General features: G+C 39.7%; 1 protein-coding gene across 2 annotated transcripts in view; it reads left to right on the top strand.

The window, feature by feature from the left end:
* SLC10A7 (solute carrier family 10 member 7) overlaps window positions 1–21,223 on the top strand; it is a 148,083-nt gene that overhangs the window by 107,650 nt on the left and 19,210 nt on the right. For both annotated transcript variants that reach the window (XM_042870852.1, XM_042870853.1), the window contains 4 exons: window positions 2,098–2,181; window positions 12,746–12,911; window positions 15,824–15,875; window positions 17,344–17,417. In XM_042870852.1, coding sequence (XP_042726786.1) covers window positions 2,098–2,181; window positions 12,746–12,911; window positions 15,824–15,875; window positions 17,344–17,417 — 376 coding nt within the window. The remainder of the gene's footprint in view (window positions 1–2,097; window positions 2,182–12,745; window positions 12,912–15,823; window positions 15,876–17,343; window positions 17,418–21,223) is intronic.

The raw sequence follows: 21,223 nt of genomic DNA, 5'->3' as shown, positions 1-21,223 counted from the left end.
TCTCCTAGAAAAATTAATCTGCTGTAATGTGAGTGATTTCCTCCAGTATCACACTTCAGTATCTGTAGTTCAATTTCTAGCTGTAAGGAAAATAACTGAGTAAATCCCTCTATGCATTAAGTGCTTGTGAATCTACAACGACTTGAAGATGCTATATTTGAAGTAATATTAAAAATAGTAATTGGCAAGGCCATTGTGGTTTGGCTAGTTGCCTTTTTCAGCAATGTGTTGTATTGTTAAACAGCTATTGTTAAACAGCTTTTCTTTCTTGACTGTACACCCACTGAGCATAAAACTTTAAAACAGTCAGAGGAGTACAATCTGTGTTTTGATAAAAATGCCTAAGAGCCACTGTCAAAGCATCACGGTTTCATGAAGCTGTGCAGACGGGCCTGGCATGTGGATGGCTTAGATAGATTCTCTCCTCTGTGACTCAGGCAGATTTTAAAGTTTAAAAATCTTCACTTTCACTTGAAAAAGCTTCTTTGAATACAGAGTAAGTAATGCTTTTAACTCTTCAGCTCATAGCAAAAAAGTGAAAGTCTACAGTTTGAAAAACTATCAACCTTTTAAAATTTCAGAAGCTCCTTACAAGGATTAAAACAAGGAGACGACCATAAGTGTGGTGTGATGCTGTTTTGAAACCCTGCTCTCTGCAAAGGTTCATGCAGAAAGCCCCGCGTTTCCTTTGGGGACGGGATAACCATGCTGTATAGATTTAGGTACCTGTGTGGAATCCTCTCCAGTAGGCACTTCTCCCTCTTGCCACCGTGGGAAATTCGGACTGTAATCTTCAGTGATCTTGCTTGTCACCTTACTTGCAGACCTGTTGTTAGAATTGGAGGTGATGAGGTTGCAAACAAAGTAAGTGAGATGCTCTCATTTATTAAATGGCCAAACTGAATCTCACCTGATGTTGCCTGTTAAAGTAACACATAGGAAACACGTAGCTGTATCACCTATGCTTTGTCCAAAGTTCTCTACCTGAAGTATATTCAGAAAGGGACATATGAAAGAAAGTGATGGAATATGTTTACAGTAGACTTCATTTGGTCCCTCTCTATGATCACCTTGTGTATCTTGCCTGCAGGTAGCGTTCAGTGGTGGATGTGTGAAAAGTGTAATGCAGTCAGAATGCAGTTTATAAGAGTGACGTATGTGAGAATGTTTTAGGAGATCAACATCATTTAGAAAAAAAATCTGAATTCTGCCATTATTTTGACATTTGTTAAAGTGATGTGCAAGATACAGAATGATGTGAGTCTGAAATCCGCTGTTCAATGTCATTTGCTCTACTTCTGAAGCAAACAGTTGCCTGTGGAAGCTCTGATAATGCTATTTTCGGTTGTCTTACTATGTCTTTCTTAATGTATATTCCATTACTGTTAAAAGAATGTTAAATTAAGTTGCTTGAAACTTTTAAATGACGTAGTATGAAATGGGAGAAAAAGGAGAGAATATTTTCCTAAGCGTTCTGCAGTTGTAGAAATTGGTTTAACTTGGTTTGGTTCACCTTCTCTGTTTGCATCTTAAAGAATAAAATAGTAATGAAGAGATCACATATTTGAAGAGAATGCCCGTTGTTGTCGTGGTGAAAGGATAGCTATATGATTTCAGTAGATATCTCATTGGTAATGTTATTGAAGTGAAGGCTAAATTTCTTCACTGTTGTGTTCAGAATAGAAATAGTAGCAATACAAAATAACCGCTATCTTTTTGTTGCTTGCTACGTGTATAGAAAACAGTAAAGTTTGCTGAGCTAATGGCTTGGTTAGGAAGATGTTCACTCTCTGTCTTTTTAGACTGTCATTGTACAAACACTAATATGATTTATGTTGCAGATGCATGTACTAGGGTTTCAATAAAATGAATATTGATGGGACTATTTTTTTTACGTTGCCACATGATCAACCGGGGATTGTTTTACTTTTGTTACTGTGGAATACCAAATGCCTTCATAGGACTTGATAATTAAGTATGCATGCACATGCTTCCAAGTTTTTATGCATATAATAAAAGTATATGAATGCGCGGTAACTATATATTTGCAGATGCTAAGAGAAAGTTGAATATTAATGGCATATTTTTATTTTGTAGCTTGGATCATCCTCCTCTGTGCCTTTTACATCTATATTCTCGCAGCTGTTTATGACTGTTGTAGTCCCCCTTATTATTGGACAGGTATGTCTTTTATATATACATCCTCATCTTAAAAAGAAATAAGTTAAAGACAGCTATCTTAAAGACAGGCCAGCGATGTGGCAAGCTACTGCATAGGAAACAGCCTCAGGATAGTGAAGTCTAATATCAGAGAAAGGATGCTACAGTACTCCCTGGAGCCACATTGATCTTTGTTGAGATGGAGCATCTGTCCCTCCCTACCGCAAACATACGTTATTGCATATCGAGAAGGGAGTTGGTGAGCATGAAGTGGGAAAAATGGCAGCCCAGCCTGTGAGAAATTGCAGCTCCATACAAATGAGCTTTGAGAATACTGTGCTGGCCTTTTGTCACGTGTCCTTTGCCCAGATGATGAAGGAAGTTCTTGTGTCGTATCTGCTTCTAATTACAAAATTAAAGAATTCTGTCCTGAAAGATATGTGAAGGCTGAGCGCTCACAAGTTAAGAAATAGTAAAGTTAACACCGCTTGATCAATTTTGCATACAACTGCAATCGTGCAGTTACAATTCTTTTTCTTTGTGACTCCTCCATCATCTGTAACATTGGATGGGAGGGATTCATGCAATAAGCAGTCGGTCCTTATTTCATCTTATACTCATTGTTCCCACTGAATCACAAGGCCTTTTTTTTTCACAGAGTATCATTGAAATACTTCACTGGAAGCCAAGTAAAATTTCCTCTGACACTTGTGCCTGTGGTATCTGTTTTTCACAAATGCTATTTTTTTTCTTTGCTTCACGATGCCCGCTTTTTTTTAGTTTTGTACACCAAAGCACCTGGAGCCTAATTCTTGTGTACTTCTTAGCAGTAGTTTTTCTCAGGCATAAATAATGCATTGAGGGAATATCGGCAGGTGGGTTCTTCCTCACTTCAGGGGAGAAATGTTTCTGTCTCTGGAATCCAGAGATTAACAATCGAAGAGTCCTTGACTTAAGGAGTTTCTTGAGTCCTCTAGTCCTAGGAGGTCCCAAAAGTCGAAGTTCTTGCCTTATTTGCAAATTTCTAGGAAAAAATAGTGTGACAGCAGATCTAGAAATAAAGTAACTTACAGTGATAGGTGGAGTAGCAACAGTATGTACTGCAGTATGGTCAGTCTGATGATAGCAGGTATGTACAAAATTCCAATAGGGTTTTCATCTGCCTTGGAAAATTGCTATAAGAAATTATGTGAGGTGAGTGACCGTGGCTTTTTATTGACTACAACAAATAGCAAGGCTAATTAATGGGAATGAGCAGTGAGTGTGCATAATAAGTGCTCTGAATAAGTTCAAATGAAAAATGTGATGAGATTTAAGTGACAACAGATGTGATTTAAGAGCTAAAGGAAAAGTCGATAGAGAATCTTCAAGTTTGTGTAACTCCATCCTGAATTTATTTAAGAGTTTGTTTTGCATGAATACAAAGGATGATTCTCTCCTTTAGAAATGTTTGAAGTGATGGCTGGAAGTGAATGACCAAATGGAGTAGCTCTTGTTTCCTGTAAGTGCAAAGGCTTTATTTCTAGAGATACTGTACTATCTGTTCAGAGGTTATGGAAGAGAGGAATTGCTAAAGATAGCTTCAGATCACAAATCCCAAGGATGATTTGCATTCATTGTTGTGATTAAGTAGAACTGTATACCAAGGTAAACCGACCTGCTTAGGGAGAAATAAAAGCCATTTTTTGGAAGGCAGGTGTCCAAATGTAAAATGCAAGTAACTCAAGGAAAAACATTAAGCAAGAAAAGCGGTGACATCAGGGGATGCAGTGACATGTCTTACTGTGCCTCAGCCAGAGGTAGCTTGGTTCATCTTTGAGTTAAATGGGAAGCTGTGCGTTTCATTTGTGGACCTCTATCGACTCATTACTGGACTGCTGCCCAATGTGTGGCACAGCAACATAGCAGTGCTTTGTGAATTGCAAGCTGCTCACTCTGAGATTCCAGATGCATTAAGAGATAATGGCCCACAATTCATGAATGACAGCCTTAGCAATTACTTCTAATTTATCATTTCCTGCCTGCAATGTCAATTCCTTACTACGCACAGTCGGTGCAAGAACGCCTGTTAAGGTTCCCTGGTAGCAAAAAGCTTGATTGGGAAAAACTGCACTTGGAAACTGTTTGCTTGGAGAGTTGCTCGTCTTCTTAATTCATCTGTGATCAGCACAGGTTTTATGTTTGAACCTCATCCGTGTAAAACGGAGGAGGCTGCTTTAAGGAAGCATTCTCTAAGAGGGTTATATTCCTTTGAAAAAAAAAATCTCGCCTGAGAAAACCTTTGCTGCCTACATGCTGGTTTCCTGAGCAGGCTGCAAAGCTCACTGCTTCAGTAGCCATTGGGAAAAAGAGCAAAGCAGATGACATTTTTAGTTTTGTGCTGTTTCTTTATGGCAGTGTTTGAGTTGGTTGGTTGACATGTTAGATTTTTTTTTTTTTTAAGGGTAACTGGTGGAAGGACTTCACAATAGTGTCATTGATATTTATTTTCTATTCTTGCCTAAAGAACTTCATTAAAGAATTTTCTAGTGTGTGCCTAGACTGCTGTTGATGTGAAGATAGTTTTTTAGTCACAGACAATGAAAAGTCAAAAGGGCTGCATGTATGTCCTCTGCTCAGGTGGTGGCTGTCAGTTGTTAAAGAAATAACCGGTAAAGGAGGAGGTAAGATGTTCTGTTATCTGGGAGCCACTGAGGCTTACAGATAGCAGTTGCTGATGGATGACCTTCAATAAGGATAATTACTCTTTGCTTTGTCACAGATATTTTGGCTGTCTGCAGTGGCCTGCATCCTCCATGGCTGTAGATGCAGTTTGCTAATCGATAGCACGATATCATTCAAATCGATGTGAATACTATGATAGTGTGTTTGTATTTAAAGAGCAAAAGTTAACGTTCCTCTGTTAAGTGGTCTTGGGGAGGTAGAATCTATAGCGTTTTATAAACTATAGTGTTTTATAGTGTTTTCTATTAGGCTTGATGGTCTGTAGATTGTAACAGCTTATTTGTACATCGCTCTTGTACACCTCTAGGGGGAATTTGAGAATACTTGTTACACAGTAAACATGGTAACAGATATGTCATAGGAAATATTTCTGCAAATCGTTCTGACACCTTGAACTTCTGATTGCTTTTTTATTGGGTGGCAGAGTTTGATAACGTCTGAGGAAGACTGCTGCTCCTGAGCTGTTGTCATTTTGCTCAACTAATTGTTTGTAGGCGTTAGCAGTGTCTAAATGGTAGAAAAACCTAAATGGTTTCTTCCTGACCAGCTCTTGAGCATTTGGCTGAAGACTGTTGTTTCTGTACTTATTTTTTCTCTTCTGAAGTGGCAGATAACAGGACTAGTGAAAGCCACTGCAGTAGTTCCTTTCTCATTTTGAAGACTTTGTCTATTCGCTGCACCTAAGTGCTTATGACAGACTTTTATTTTATGTTTTATATTAAAGAGCAATTTATGATTAAATGTTAATGAAATAGAATTTTCACTGTGCTTTCATTCTATTCTACTAGTTTGAACATTTTTTCAAAGCAGCACACCAAAACCCACTGTTTTCTATGAATAAATAATAAAAAGCTTGTCTGTACATTATCATTCATGCATTCTCTAGTTGCCCCATTGGTAATTTGTCTGCCAGTGTAAAGTGGGCACTTCATATTAAACAGACCTTAACTAAAGCTAAAATTAATGTTATCATTCCAGTGGTTCTTCTTCCCTAATCTATAAAATGAAGGTCGTTGAACAGAACCTAGTCACGCCAAAAATCTCGGTGTTCTACAAGTAAAGGATTTTAAGTGCCTTCTGCATCGTTGCCCAAAATGTTCCAGAGGAACCTCATCAGCATTTTGGAGGTGTGTTTATAAACACAACTTAAAAGGAGCGCTATGTTGCAGTACAAGTTGTCAGTGAAACTGAAGCTAAAAGGCTTAGCGATGTATTTATTTTGGAAGAGTAAGAAATTGGAAGGCAAAGCTACGTGGCAGTTGCTAATGAGCAGAAGGAACAGTTTGTCTTAAGGTGATGCTCATTTGTTGTGGGGAGGGGGTTGGGAACGCTGCTCAAAGCAAGTGATATAAAAAGGGAGCGGTGTCAAACGCTTTCCGTCTCGTAACTGAAACCCACACAGAAGCAGTCCTACCTCTTCAGGCTCCAGGGAGCTGCAGGGAGCAGGAAGAGTGCTATCCTGAGACACGAGTGCTTCTAGAACCTTGTTGCAGAAAACTGAGATGTCAGATCATCACTCGGACCACGGTTCACTCCCTCCTAGCACTTGACTCAACAGGAAACAAAACCTTGTCCCCGAAGAAATATAAAATGCAAAAAAAAATATGTACTGCTGTTACAGAGTGACTTGACAGTCTTTGCCATGTTGCACCTGTTTGTAGTATTTTAAAGCAACAGTTGTAAATTGCTCCAAGATGTGAAAATGAATTTTCAAAGTGGCCTTACATGGACTTTGTTGCATTTGGTTTGAAGACGTGTGTGTCAGGAGCTATCGCCTAGGAGCGAATTGGTGGGAAGAATGAAGTAAAGCAGCTTTTAGAGGATTTTGGTAAACTGAGGAAAGGAAACAAGTGGCTTATAAATATATATATATTTTTTTCCTCAGATTTCAGAAACAGTTTAGTTTTTTTTTTTTCTCCCCAGTCTCATCTTCAGAACTAGTTAATTAGATTGTAGAATAAGGACAGATTTGATGTTTGTTGATGTCCCAGAAACCTGGAAAGTATCTGGGTCTCTATGACAGCATCCAGGAGTGAGTAAGAATGGGCGCTGTCCCTGTCAGGTGATCAGGACAGGGTCTGGTGCAGTGGTAGAAGCTCCTCTCTGGAAAGGTCAGTGCATCTGAACTGCACTATGGACCCTGGTTGTGTGGAGGGTTGTGGTGTTACATAGCTCTGAGAAAGAAGTTGCATCTTATCTATATCGTATGTTAAAAACTGCAACCGATGTAACCTCCCTTCTGTCCTGATAGCTTCTCCTTTCTAGTGATTTTCTTAGTTCACTTTCATTGTTTTGTTTTTCTTTTTTTTTTTTTTTTTTTAGTATATTCTCTCCTGTCCTGTTTTCCAAGCTTCACTGATAATTGTACCCTATATTCCATGCATTTTGTGTTGCAAAGATACAGTAGTGAAAATAGTAGTAAAGAATTAGCTAGGAATCCTACCTTAAGGTGCAAAGTAAGATAACTACTGCATTTAGGGGTAATGGCAAATGCAGCGTTGTTTTGGCTTGCTTCCTCATGTGTTTGAACTCAAGTTAAAAGTAGCTTGTATTTCTTTGTTGAAATGTTAAAGCTCAGGTGTTTTGTCTGGGTGTTTTGAAATCCATAACAACAGCTAAAAAGCAACAGGAGCAAAAGTGCAGTGAAAGCCTCAATTCCCTTAAATGTGTACATCACTCCCAAAACTTAGATAGATTTCGAAAAAAATCTACTTTGCATAATGATGCAAATACCAGGAGATATTCTTGTGGAAAGAGAAAAATGGCTTCACAACCATTTCCTCCTGTTTTTAACTTCAAGAGCTTAAAGTAAGTTAAGTTAAAAATTGTGGTAGTTTTTAAAAGGTATAGTTTATTACGTATGTCAGAGATGGCTCCATTCCATGTACACAAGGAGGAAAAAAAGCTCCTTGTCCTATTTAGATCAAATAATAATGATCATTAATGAATTACGTTGTTTATTGCATTTTTTATCATGTGTGTCCAGCACTTGAGCAGGCAGGTGGAAACAGTCTAACTGTATTTTACTGATGGATTTCTCTGGATATATAGTTTGACTGTTATGAAGGTATAATAAGATAATTGTTTTTCTATAATGCATCTCCTACTATTTTCATGTATGATCTTATAACAGATGAGCAGTATTTACCTGCTTTCCTGGAAGAGCGGGTCGTGTTTTTTTGCACAGGGCATGCTAAGTGAATTAAGAAGATAAACAGCCCATTTGCTTGGGAAGACTGTTGTGTCAACAAGAAGGTTACAGCAGGATGCTGAGCAGACTGGAGGATAAGTACATGGCACGTAACTATTCTGGCAGAAGAACTAATTTGAAATGGGCTCAATTCTGTTAATTGATATGTAATTACATTGCATCGTTGCTAAAAGTTAAATTCTGGCCTAGAGGGAAGTTTGAGCCTGGAACTGTTTTTGAAGTGATTTTGGAGAAGTGCCTTTGGAGATGGCCAGGTCCTAGGCACTAGATGGTAGCTGCCTGAAGGACGTGTTTTTTTTTTGGTTAACACTTAACTTGTCTTCCTTTTATTCGGCATTTCTCATCACACAGTGTAGTTATAAAATATCATCTTAGGCAAATTTTTACTTCTGCTTGGTTTTCTCCATGAAGCCAGTTTGAGCCTTGTTGTTATATGTGCAACCTCAGGTAAGCTGTCAGGAATTCCCCCGCACTTCGGCTGGCATTTGTATCTGCACGAAAAACCTTGTGGTTCTTTGTGCTTGATGGAATCACTACCATAGGCCACAAGCTCTCCTTGTAGATGTAATTCTGCAGGAGGTCTCGGCAGGGCTAGGGGTTGCAAGGCCTTTGTGCCTTAAATTGTGCGTGGTTTCTCTGTGATGAGGTAGCATCCTGCAGTGTTTCCTCATGTAAGGTATACTTTTAACTGCTTTTAAGGTTCACTCTGGTTATTTTTATATCTCTGCCTTTTTTTCCCCCTACTTTAGAAGTGTTATTTCTAATTGTGTTTGTTTTTTGTTTTTTGTTTCTTTAAACATAAGGAATTCCCTTTCACTGGGGTCTGTGGAATTATTGCATCTAAAGAGCGTTGTCCTTTTTGCTCTTTTTCATCAGTGTGTCAGAGCAGTGCATCTCTTTTGGATGTCAGTTCTTCACGTTTCTGCTCCAGGCTGAGTTCATCTGTTCACAGAAATATCAATTTGGACATTTTTGCTACTGCTTGTCTCTCTGGTGCTTGTGCCCCCTTGTAGTGGTGTGTACTTCAAAATACCAGGCTGGAGATAATGGACAAAGAAGCAGCACATCAGTACAGTGCTTGAGTCTGGCGTCTTTGGTTCAGCGCATAACACACAAAAATCATTGTGTTAGCTCTCTGTATTTGCAGACAAATGAAGCTTAATGTCCCTCCTCGGGCTCTGATTTTACCTAGTGGATTCTTTATTTAATCATTTCAGTCTGTGCCGCTTGTGGCTTTTCAACCTCTGTTAGGCTGGCTGTCAGAGTCTGCCATCACCACGGAACCAGCAGGTTTGCTGCCTAATTCTGTACCTCTCACATGTGTTGACTCTATTGTATTTGTGGGATTTATCATTATTTCCCTATGGAACTTGGCAAGCTGTGGTTTTGTTTTTTTTCTTTTTTTTTTTTTTCTTAAACACTGCAAAGTTATAAAATTGGGTTAAGAATTAAAAGGCTCTAAAAGCATCCTAGTCCTGAAACAACTCTGCAGAGCATGAATAAGTAACAAATAAATTGTTTGTCAGTCAAAATAATCAGCTGATGTGATCTTCCTTGTGAAAAATGTTATGAATACCTGTTGGGTTGGTTTTTTCCTCTCTGAAATTATGTAAGAATTCGGTTTGCTTGGAATCAGTGATTATATGCTGAATTGGCCTCTGAAATTTTACATATTTTTGAGCCTTGAGAGAAGACCAAAATATATCAGATTCTGTGTTACAGAGGACGTACTCATCTGTGGGTTTACAGTATATATGTCATGTGACACGGAGTTAAGCTGATGAATTTCTAAAGCCACAGTTTAGTTCTACATGGTCTGATTACATCTTGTTATTTCTCTTTTTGTTATAGTAAGTGTAGTAGGAAGCTGACATTTGTGCACACTTATTCACAATAATTGCAGACTCAGTAGAGACGGATATCTAAAGAAGGTACCAGCTGATTGAAGGTTTCAATTAAGTACTTCTTTCAGCTTTAAAATGTTTTCCCTTAAGCATCAGTGTGTGTTGAATACATGTACAGAGTCAGTATTGTCATACATGTTATAGTTATACCTTGTACAGACACATTCAAATTGCACTTAAATTGCACCATTTAAATTGCACTGTGGCGTAATTATCTGTAACTTTCCTTTTTCAGCGTCAGGTTACTTTTAGTATGAGCCTTGCAAAAGGGCCGTGCATGAGTGGACTTGTCTTTGTCAGTAGCTTTTCCTTTTTCCCCAGTGTATCCTCAATTTAGGGAATATTAGGGTTTTGGGTTTTTGTTTTTTAACTTCCTTAGAAAACAGTTACTGTACTGGTGAAATTTTTTTGCTTTTTGCTTACGAAGTCCCAGATCTGCTCAGTTTAAGCTAACTTGGCTTTCCGTCTCTGTCATGCTGCACTCTGAACTCTTGCTTGCAGCTGCGTTGGTGTAGCAGAAATGCTAAGTCATGGCATGAAGCAGTGATGGAGCACCTGGTGGGATGGCAGGGCCAACCCGGGGGAGCTCAGGTGCATGCAATGTTCCTGGGTGAGGAGAAGGAATGAAGCCAGGATCCACCCCTTCCCAGAGCTCATGTAAGGCTTGGCAGTTGAGGTGAGGGTATCTCTCTGGAGATCCCTGTCTACCTGAGGCCTTAAAGTAAGCGGTTTCTTTCCTTTGTTTCTGTGTTCACAGCAGTTGCATTCAAACAAGTCCTGACTTGTTGCAGCTTAGGACTTGGCTACTCTGTTGTTTTTGCCATGCTTTCTGTGGTGTTACAGGCTGTGTGTTCTCTCTTTAACATCTAGCAAGTATGGAAGGTTAAAGTTCAGTGCTCCAGAGGAAACATTCAATGTTTCCTATTGTGGTTTCCTGTAAACCTGTTGTTCTTCAGCAGTGGGAAGCTTAGAAGTACTGTTGGGTGAGCAATGGTCTTCAGCCTGCTGAGGTTTTTGTGAACCCCATGGAATGATGGAACATCCTCAGCTGGAAAAGACCCACGTAGATCTTTGAGTCCAACTCCTGGATCCACAAGGAACCACCTGAGATTGAAACTGTATTGTCCAAATGCGACTTGAACTCCGTCAGCTTGGGGCTGTGACCACTACCTGGGGAGGCTGTTCCAGTGCTGACCATGCTGTGGTGGAGAACCTTTTCCTAATACTCCCCTGACACAGCTCCATGCTGTTCCCTTGAGCCCTGTCACCAGAGAGCAGAGCTCAGTGCTGCCCCTCCGCTCCCCGTGAGGAGCTGAAGTCTGTCCTCAGGCCACCCTTCAGCCTCCTCTGCTCGGGGCTGAACAAACCGAGGGACCTCAGCCACTCCTCAGGTGCCCTCTAACTCCACGTGCAGGGTTGTTAGCAGAACACCTGCTTTGTGGCTTATTGGGTTTATTTTCTTTGGTTAGTGGGATAGCTACTTGGAATACTTCCCTCTCGAGACCTCTGCAAACAGGCAGGGAAGGGAATGAGGAAGCCGACAGCTCTGAGGTCAATCCAGCAGCTTTGGCAGTTGGTGTGCGAAAATGTTCTGTGATGGTGATGATGCTTTAATGTTAATCTCAAATACTTGGAAAATACAAACCGGTAATGGTGGTATTTATTAATGGTATTACTGTAGAAGGTAATGAAACTTCTTTGGAGCATTCTGCTATAATTGTTTTTGGGTCTTATGCTATTATTTCTGAAAGAATAAGGTAACAGAGAATATTCAGAGCCTCAGGAAAAATTAGGCAAGATGATGTGATCACTTCAGAATTAACACAAATCACAGCTGTATGAGAAAAGCTTTAAAAAGGTTTTTCAAACCATATAAAATGAAGAGGAAAAACTAAAAGCAATTCCCTAGGCAAGGCTGAAGTAGACATATTGTATCTGGTGATGCACTGTTCTGTAGTACTTGGCATAATTTGGAAGTGGAATTTACTTAAAAAAAATTTTAGGTGTTTGTGAAAGAGGAAAAAAATACCTTAAGAAACAACTTTGGATTCAATTTCCTGAAAGTGTGGAAGTTGGGCTAAGTACAGTCGGTTTGCTTGTTTTCATGTGTTAATTCTGCTATTCTGAAAGCGTGCAAATGGCATTTGTCTCTGGATTTACAAAAACTCTAGATATTCGGAGTTTGAATTATTTAAACTCCCACAACACATGCACTTTTGCTTTTCAAGCTTGAGTTATAATTTAATTAAAAACTTCTGGTGCATCGCTGGCTATTTAAATATTAAAATGTTCCATGGATCACTTTCGATTATCTACTGTCCTAAAATTCCTGAAGATGTCAGATTTTTAAGATTCCCAGAGTTGCGCTTGGAATTGTCTGTTGATGCAAAGGGGACTGTGATAATTACATACATCCATTAGTATCAGCAGAGGAGATAAACTTTAGGGAGGCTTAATGGGCATGTCTCAGTGACAGCTAGCAAAGAACATTTGGCATGATTAAGGATGGATTTGAATGTACTTGAAAATATACTCTCATTATGGACGCCCAGTGGAAGTTGCACTACAAATGTTAAATTCCCCAGAAGAAGAGTTGTGTGGCAGGGAAGCTTTGAAATCCACTGTGGCAGTCATCCAAATTACTCTCTTCTCTTTGTGTCTTTCTGCTGTCAGATTCACTTTGTGATGCCCAAGTTGGCTTCCTGCATGTTTGAAAAGAGGCAACCTGTTGATTTCTGTGTTTCAGATTGTCCGAAGATACATCAAGGACTGGCTTGAAAGGAAGAAGCCTCCATTTGGCACTATCAGCAGCTGCGTGCTCCTGATGATCATCTACACTACATTCTGTGATACTTTCGCCAATCCAAATATTGACCTTGATAAGTTCAGCTTGATTGTAATAGTGTTTATAAGTAAGTATAACCTTAAAACATCTAATTCATCAGCAATTCTTGTGTGCAATGAGCTTATACATACTGGAAGGAGTGAGGCTGAGGGAATACTGGCACGGGTTTAGAGCTTGTGCTTGGAATGTATCCAGTAAACTAAATAGACTACTTCTCAGGCACTGGATGCTTTTAGGAGATTGAGTAAGCTTTTTAGAGGGGTGAGCCCTGAGATAGCTTGGTGATCCTTCCTTTCTAATGGGGTGTGATTTCACTTGCCAAGTGTTCATGACTGTTCAGATTTTGGCTGCTTGATTATTTAACAGCCATGTTTGCATAGAAGTCTTCTGAACAAAAAGAAAATATTTGCGTTTGAGCTGTTACTCAAAATGTTGCTTTGCTTTTAAATAGTTCCTTACTGTTGTGCAAACCTAAAAAGTAGTTGGGAGTTTGAAGGTGTTAATACATTCCTGTGGATGAAGGCATTTGGTACCGAGTTTGTTTTAGAAGCACTCTATTCATTCAGCCTTAAGTAATGCACACATGAGAATAGACTGCTGGTATCTTTGCCATCAGTTAAAAATACACTTGCAGATCACTACCTCCCAGGGAAGGGCAGTGGTGTACAGGCACTGTCTCTTCTCCCAGTAGGTAATTCTTGTCTCATTTCAGACTGTGCAGAGGCAGTTTCAGTTCGCTTAGAGGTGAAGTAACTGCAGCGTATTGCAGTACAAAACACATCTCAAATTCCCTGAAACTGTTATTTTAAGAAATCAGTGCATCACCTTCCTCAAATATGTGTATGTGCATGTTTCTGTCTAACACAAATAATGTATCCTGTATAAATTCCACTGTCACTGAAGTTACCGGGAAATTTGCCCCGTCCTTTGTGGGTCAGTTTTTCTGTCTCACACGTTCTAATTGTGGCAGCTTTTGGGGGGTTGTGAAACAGTACGTGTGTATAAAATAACACATGAAACAATAATCGCTACTGTGCAAATACTTTACTCTGAGATGAGTGAAAGAAGCCATTCTAATGAGCTTTTTCAGAACGGACTAAATAGTTATTTGCGCAGGCACCTGAGAGTGTAAGAGTGGAGTTGTCAGGGGAAGAAGGATATAGAAATCTCTATCTCTGCCTTAACATACAGAAAAACTGAGAAGTAATTTAGTTACTGTGATGACCACTTCAAAAGAAGTTGCCTTTCTGCTAAGAAGGCGCTTTCTTGAACAGTTGTGAAGTGGTTGCTTCCATTGCCTTTCTTACAGTTTCTTTTTGCAGAGAGTGCTTGGCTTTTGTGCCGTGTGTAATTACATACACGACCTGTGCTTTTAATTTCCAGTGTGTGCAATTGGAGTTACTTCAGACAAATATTAACTATAAGCCTTGAAGCTGCTGCGAAGATACTAGATGTCTGTTTTTTCTAAAATATTTATAAAGCTGAAGAGTAAGGAATTCTGGAGTGAATATATTTATGTTGTAATCCAGATAAAAGTTTCTGTACCTTCATTGGGTGTGTTGGCTGTATGTCTGTGTTGCTATACCACAGAGGGAAATTAGCACGAAGATTCTGAGATGAAACGATATTTATTATTCTGCTGATTAATGTTTTCATGTAGGTTTTATGTTAATATTCTAGCCACAGCAAACCGTGCACAAGGGATAATTGGTAGCAGCACCTGCATATTGCAATACAGAATCATATGTGTTAAGTGATTTTTTTTTTTCTGTGCATATTAAATTAATGTACTTAGTTGCAGGAAAACTGTAGTTCAGGAACAATGGATTGATTCTGTAGTTCATGAAGAAGTATTAAGTGCATGCTGAGGTGACATTTATATATCCTAGGAAATGTACGTAAGAGAATGGAAAATGTCACTGGTAATAGCTAATATCCCTGCCACGCTGCCCAGTTATAATCTCAGGTCGCAATCAGATGCATTGTCTTGGCTTGCAGTACCCTCAGGGGCACATTAGCCTTATTGCACTCAAAGTTTTGCAAGGAAAAGGGAGAGAACTCACCCTAGGTTCTGCTGAAAGTAAAAGCCCTCCCTCCATAGCGCACACAGGCCCCGAAAAGGTCTGTATAGGTCATAGGGCTTCTCCTCCAGCTCTGCAGGGAGTTCCTGCCCTCCGGTGCAGAGCTGGTCTCTGCAGCCCCAGCAGCTACTCGTGGCACAGCTGGGGAGCAGACTGCTTCCCTGAGCTCATTCCCGACATCGCCACAGATCGAGTGTGGGCTCTGCATGGCCCAGAACCCCTGCAGGTATCGTGTGAGCTGGCAGAGAGGAGATCTCCCCGCAGTGTGTGCAAAACAGCCACGCTTGCAAAGTTGACTGAGCTTGAATGAACAGCTGCTTTGTCTGATGTGCACTGCCCAGTTCAGGAATTAGCCTTTGTCTCACAGGGAATTAAACGTGTGTAATTATCTTCTGTTAATTATTATCATTCATCTGGAGAGTAATGTATCCAGTGTGTGAGAATACTTAATTGCAATTGTGCTTACACATTGTACTTTTTTCTGTTAAATAGAATGGGACTTCGTTTAAGTACTTGGCAATCAGAGCACATCCAACAAATCTCATGTTGTTGACCCAATAAGCAAAAGTAGTGAAAACAGATGAGCAGCATGCAACAGTGAGCCTCCATCATTAATTGTTTGAATAAATACTTGATTCAGACACTACCTCAAGAAGAACCCGTGTAGGCAGAACACTAGCGCTAGCTTTCTCAGATGTGATGATGCCTGTTGTTGTTCCAGACATAATTTTCCTAATCATCTGCTTTAAGGGTTGTCTGTTGCTGGGTTTTTCTGGATTGCCTTGGTCCAGCCTGGCTTCTTGTGTAGGTACAAAAGGCAGGTACACAGCACTCCCAGAGATTTAAGGGACATTTACTGCTGTGATGTAAGTCTAATTTGAACCTGTTTCTCTTTCAGTATTTTCTGTTCAGATGAGCTTCATGTTTTTGACTTTCCTCTTCTCTACAAGGTAATTGAGTGTCCGGAAACAGAAGCGTGTGTGATGGCTCTTGTTTTGAGTGTTACAGAAATGTCTGAAGAGCGAATTTCTGAATAGGGGTGACCTCATTTTGTTATCTCATATTGTCCTTGCTGCATTTTCTCTGTTAGGATTTCCTAAGCTAAGAGAACGGGACCTGAATTCAGTCCTTTCTTGTGTGTTAATTACAGAGTTGTTAAATCTCAATCAATCACTGCTATACCTCATGCACTGAAAAAAAATGGATTTGCACAGATGTCACTGAAGGTATAATTTGCCCTGCAGACATGCTGATGACATATGAGAGAGAGAACTCGGTTTGACTTCTTACATCTCAAGACACATTTGCTGGGCTGGCAGTCCCGTCTTCTTTGTACTTGTCAAATGTGTTACATTTATACGGAGATTCTTAACAGACAGTTGTCCTCAACTGACGTTTGGTAGAGATATATTTCTTTTCTATTTAAATATCGACTAGGAAGAAAAGTTGTACATTCACTTCTCAAAAATAGAACAGTCAGAATGGTGTTATCAAGGAGCTCAGTGATCCAAAGGCTTTACTTGAGCTAGTTAGAATGTCCACCGTTGTCCTTTGGTGCTTTCTGGAGCATTTTCCTTAGCAGCACTCTGCTGAATGCAAAGGGCCATAATACGGCAGACAACAGGCATATGCTTTATATTAATCACACAGTATCTGTAAGGGAAAATCAGAAAGAAAGGTGCTGTGTCTTACAGCTACTTATATTTTTTTTTTTTAGTGCCACGAGAAAATTTATCTGTGACAAGGTCATACTCTGACCTTGGAAGGCAATTCTAAATAACTTTTGGATGGCTGTATCTGAGCTGGGGAAAAAATCTGTCCCAGCAGGAGTCTGTCCCTGAAATCTAAAATGTTTTAAGTTGTAACCAGCTTGGACGCTATGATATGTATTTAGAATCTCAGAAGATGATTCCAAATTCAGATGAAAGGTGTGAGCCAATCGTATACTTCTGCGTGCCATTTTTTCACCCTAAAATTTCTTACGATGCCTAAACCCTCTCTGAAGTGGAAGAAAACTACATATTCTAAGCAATGCTTATAGCGTGGAATCAATAAACTATCTAAACTGAGTGTTTTATTGTCCTTACAGGCTAGGAAAAGAAGTCCTAGTTAATTCTCTTACTTTACAGAGGTGAGCTGGCCACTGCTGTGGTATAGCATGTTTGCAAAAGTAGCCCCAGCTGGAATTAAGTTGTCCTATATACTGTGCGTTCAGAACTCTTTCCCTTCACGAGAGACTCTATCCATTAGAGAGTTTGCCACAACTGAGAAACAGTTCTGCTTTGTGAATTTTTTCTGTCACTAGTACTGATCAAAAGGATGTGAACATGCATACGGATCCTCAAAGTAATGCGTTTGATCAATGATGTTTTAAGAGTTGTTTTTCTAATAGAGGTTTTTAAAACTTCTTTTTCCTAGGGATGACTCTGGTTTCACCCCAGCAGACACAGTGGCTATCGTTTTCTGTTCCACACACAAATCTCTCACCCTGGGTAAGTCAGGAGATAAGCTTCTAAGCAAAACAGCAGTAATATTCGTGCCTTGCTTTCTTGAAAGAAAAAAGTTGTTGTTGATTACTGACTTCTCTGCTTAAAGGTTTTGTTTTTAGTGTGAAAAGTAATATTGTCTGTACGGTGTTAATAGTAGGATAATAGTTTTGTGCAGATATGATACATGCTTACTACAGGGCAAGAAACGGAGTTTTCTGAGATTTCAGTGGCTGTATGATAAGACCTTCTCACTTCCAGAAAGTTGGACTTCTCTTTTCTTGTGCTGCTGTTCTGTTGCCAGTATTGATAACATTTCAACTTTGTTTCAGAAAACATTCTAAGGTATATCTTCCCAGTCTCACAGTAAAGATCATTTACTTCAAAACTAGGATGCGTGTATGAGAAATCAAAGCATGGAGTGCATTCAGAAATCATAAGTAGAGGATACCTGTCTTCTGTTCAACATAAGCAAAAAAAAGTGATTTTTAAGTCTGCAGATTTTTTTTTTGTGTGACATTGTTTTATTTATTAGAATTAATGTATCGAAAGACAACTCAGATATTTGTCATTGAAAATCCCTTTGTGATGATAAGATGTTCTGGTGTAAACCAGAAAATACTGCTAAATTGGAGTCCCACTTAAAGCTTCCTGATACTGCTTCATCCATTACATTCAGCCAGTGAAATGGCTAGTACTTGAATATTTTTGTACTGTTTTCGAAAATATAAAACGTGAAGATGTGTATGCGACTGAGTCTTTTCAGGGTTCTGTCTTTCAAAGATAAATGAAGCTGATGTTAATACGAAAGACAGGAGTTAAGCCTGGAGTAAGGAAAGAACAAGTTTGGACTTAGAGAGCTGAGGTCTTCTCAAGTAAGCTCTGGATTCTTTGCTTCAGCCAGACTTGTGCTACAGAGTGGTTAGCAAGGGTCCTTGGCAGGCTGTGGGAGGTGAGTTTCTAGAAGACAAGAAAAAGGCAAATATAATGTCTCCTTTCAAAAGGGAAATGAGGAGGGGCTGAGGACTTACAGTGAGTTAAACTTCATAGAAAATTACTGAAATGTTTAAATAATTCTAACAGCCTAGGAGGAAACTAGAATATGAGTAGCAGCCCCATAGATTTTGTCAAGTGCATACCACATCAAACAAAATAAATTTCCTTGGTGCTATGCATTGCAGAGTGGTAGAAAAAGTCAAAAGGGTTGAGAATACTATGGCTTCTGACAGGATGGTATGGTCTTGGGGATTCAAACATGATGTGGATCAACTGAAAAGAGATTGGAGGAGCATACCATAAGTGATCCTAGGTCTCATAAACACGACCCTTCAGGAAGGTTGAAATAACCAAAATTCTTTAGAGATGACAACGGAAGTAAAGTAGTGGTCTTGAAATGTGTTGATGCCAAGTAGGAAAAAGAAGCTCCTCTTTCACAGTGGACTTAGAAAAGGAAAAAAGCTTTGTTACAGTGAAGAAGATTTAAGGTAACAGTCAAGGAAACCACTCTGATGTAAAAGCTTTTTAACCATGGGGTATACTGCCTATTGATGTCTTGGAATCCCTTATCATTGTAGGCAAGCCTCAGTTGGGAATTAGATAAACTGGAGCTGATTCTGACTGAAAGCAGAAGATAAATGACATTTGAAGTTCTTTCCAGCCAAATGTCCTGTGAAACTGAAGCTTCAACTAGCAAATGAGACTGCAATGGGCAGGACAGTCATAATTGTACTTAGAGAAAACAACCCCACACCTAAGTCATAACGCCCTGCTGTTCTGGCTGTTACATGGAGATGCATACGAACTTAGGACACAGCTGTGATAATACACAGGAGAAGTTGATTGTATTTGATAGCACAAATGTGTAATTCCGTCCTTTCCTTCCCAGTGAAATCAGTTTTGTATGCATTCTGTCAATACTGCTGCTGCTTGCCATGTCTCTAAGAGAATAACTGCAAATTGTTTTGTTTGTATTACTTAAGTGCTGAACCGAGCATGAGCCCTGGTAGTCTCTGAGAGCCCATCTCTGGTAAGGCCAGAGGCCCCGTCACTCTCCTGTGTACTTTGCACAGCGTTCTCATGACGTAGGCCTGCATACTGTGCAGAAGCTGGCTGGCTTTGAGACCACTGGTGTTCTACTTTGTTTGTTACTAGTACCAGGTCCTGGTAAGACAGAGCTGCTTAAATATGCATTTCTGTGTGGAAAAAAAAGGATCAGGTTCTATAAAGCTATAATAAGATGAGGTACGGTTCTGTGCTGATGCTGTAAACTAGATTTGTTAACCAGAGCAGTAACTAGCATTTTTTCCTTCGCTGAAGGTGACAGCAGAGAGAATATAGTTTGTTCTTCAGGATCAGCAGTATCTGAGTGACAGTAAAATCTATAGCACAGCCTTATCTGCCCTGATCTTAACAGAAACAAGATCAGACATAGCTTTTTTGCTTTGCTGTTCTGTCACGTTCTCGGTGTCCAGAGGTGTTTATTATAGACCATTGAGTGAGGAACCTTCTGTTCTTCTGTGGCAGGAAGAGTTTTTCCCTCTCCATTTCATTACAGTACCTGAAAGTACAGCTGCATCTCAGGGTCTGGTTTCCCATCCATTGTGGAACTCTGCTTTGTTTGTCTTCGAGATTCCAGTGGTAGTGTATAAATGGCCCCCCAAGACTTGTTCTTTCACTTTGAAAGTGATTTCTCTCAGCTTGGCAGGTGAAGTTCCAGATAGGTATGTGTGGTCCCTTCCCTGGGGAGTTTCCAGTGGTACCAACAAAAGTGGGAGAAGAGCTGACAGCTTTAAAGCTTTAGAAGTGGTAATGGGAAAGGCATGAGAAGACTTTTATAAGTCACTTTCTCCCACACCGTATTATGAAACCAACAAATTCCCATGCAGCGCGTGCTCATGAGGCCAACTGCCACTTCTACTGTTGAATCCACGAGTAAGTGCTCGCTTTGCACAGAGATGAGTGCTGTTCCCATATGCTGGGTTTTATTTTGTAGACAGAACAGTTGACACACTTTTTGTCTCAAGGATCAGAGTGCGTGGCATGTTTGTGTAAGGACAAATTACGCAGGGTAGGTGCCTTTGTGTTTCGTAGTTAGAAGCACGAGATGATTTTTCTGTGTAGAGGTGGGTGCTTTGGCAGGTTGTTTTTTTTTTTTTAAATACAGTACATTATGTGCAGAGAAAAAAGATGTGATGTAATGAGTGAAACAAGATATGAACTTAAAAGTAGTGAAGATGAACAGCCCTCACAGTGCCTTCTGGCACATTCACCCGCACTTTGTTCTCTTTCTCTCCTTTTCCCTGCTCACATATATGCACAGTACATGTGAGTGCACGCATACGCAGACATTTGATGCATGGCTTTTATTAGTGCATTTGCCATTGATTGATTAGTACTTACTATTAGTACTTCTTCTATTGATTGATTGCAGATGAAGTGACTATTTGACCTTTAATTATGAGCCTTGCTATTGAAAATGACATTGAGCTATGGCTTCACATAATCCATCTGGAGAGCCCGACATAATGCCATTCCCTGGAGTTCATTCAGTAAGAAGAGAAGAGGCCTCAAGGAAGTGAAAAGCTATCAGTGAGGCTCATCTAAAAAATACTGCAGTTGTTGCTTGGACTTGCACAAAAGTTGCAACTGAGTACAGAACATTGTTTTTTTTCACAATTAAGTGCTAGACAGAAGTTTCAACTCCAAAATTAAGAACTGAAATTGTCAATAAATATTTTTGTTTGATACTTCCATTTACTCTGTAAAATTGTTTTATGAGCAGGATGTGTAATGCTGCTATATTTTCAGGCAAC

Source organism: Lagopus leucura, unplaced genomic scaffold (genome assembly GCF_019238085.1).
Source record: "Lagopus leucura isolate 7727_CA_CO unplaced genomic scaffold, USGS_WTPT01 Super-Scaffold_100004, whole genome shotgun sequence".
In the NCBI taxonomy this organism is placed as follows: domain Eukaryota; kingdom Metazoa; phylum Chordata; class Aves; order Galliformes; family Phasianidae; genus Lagopus; species Lagopus leucura.
This window is presented reverse-complemented; position numbering and strand designations above follow the sequence as displayed.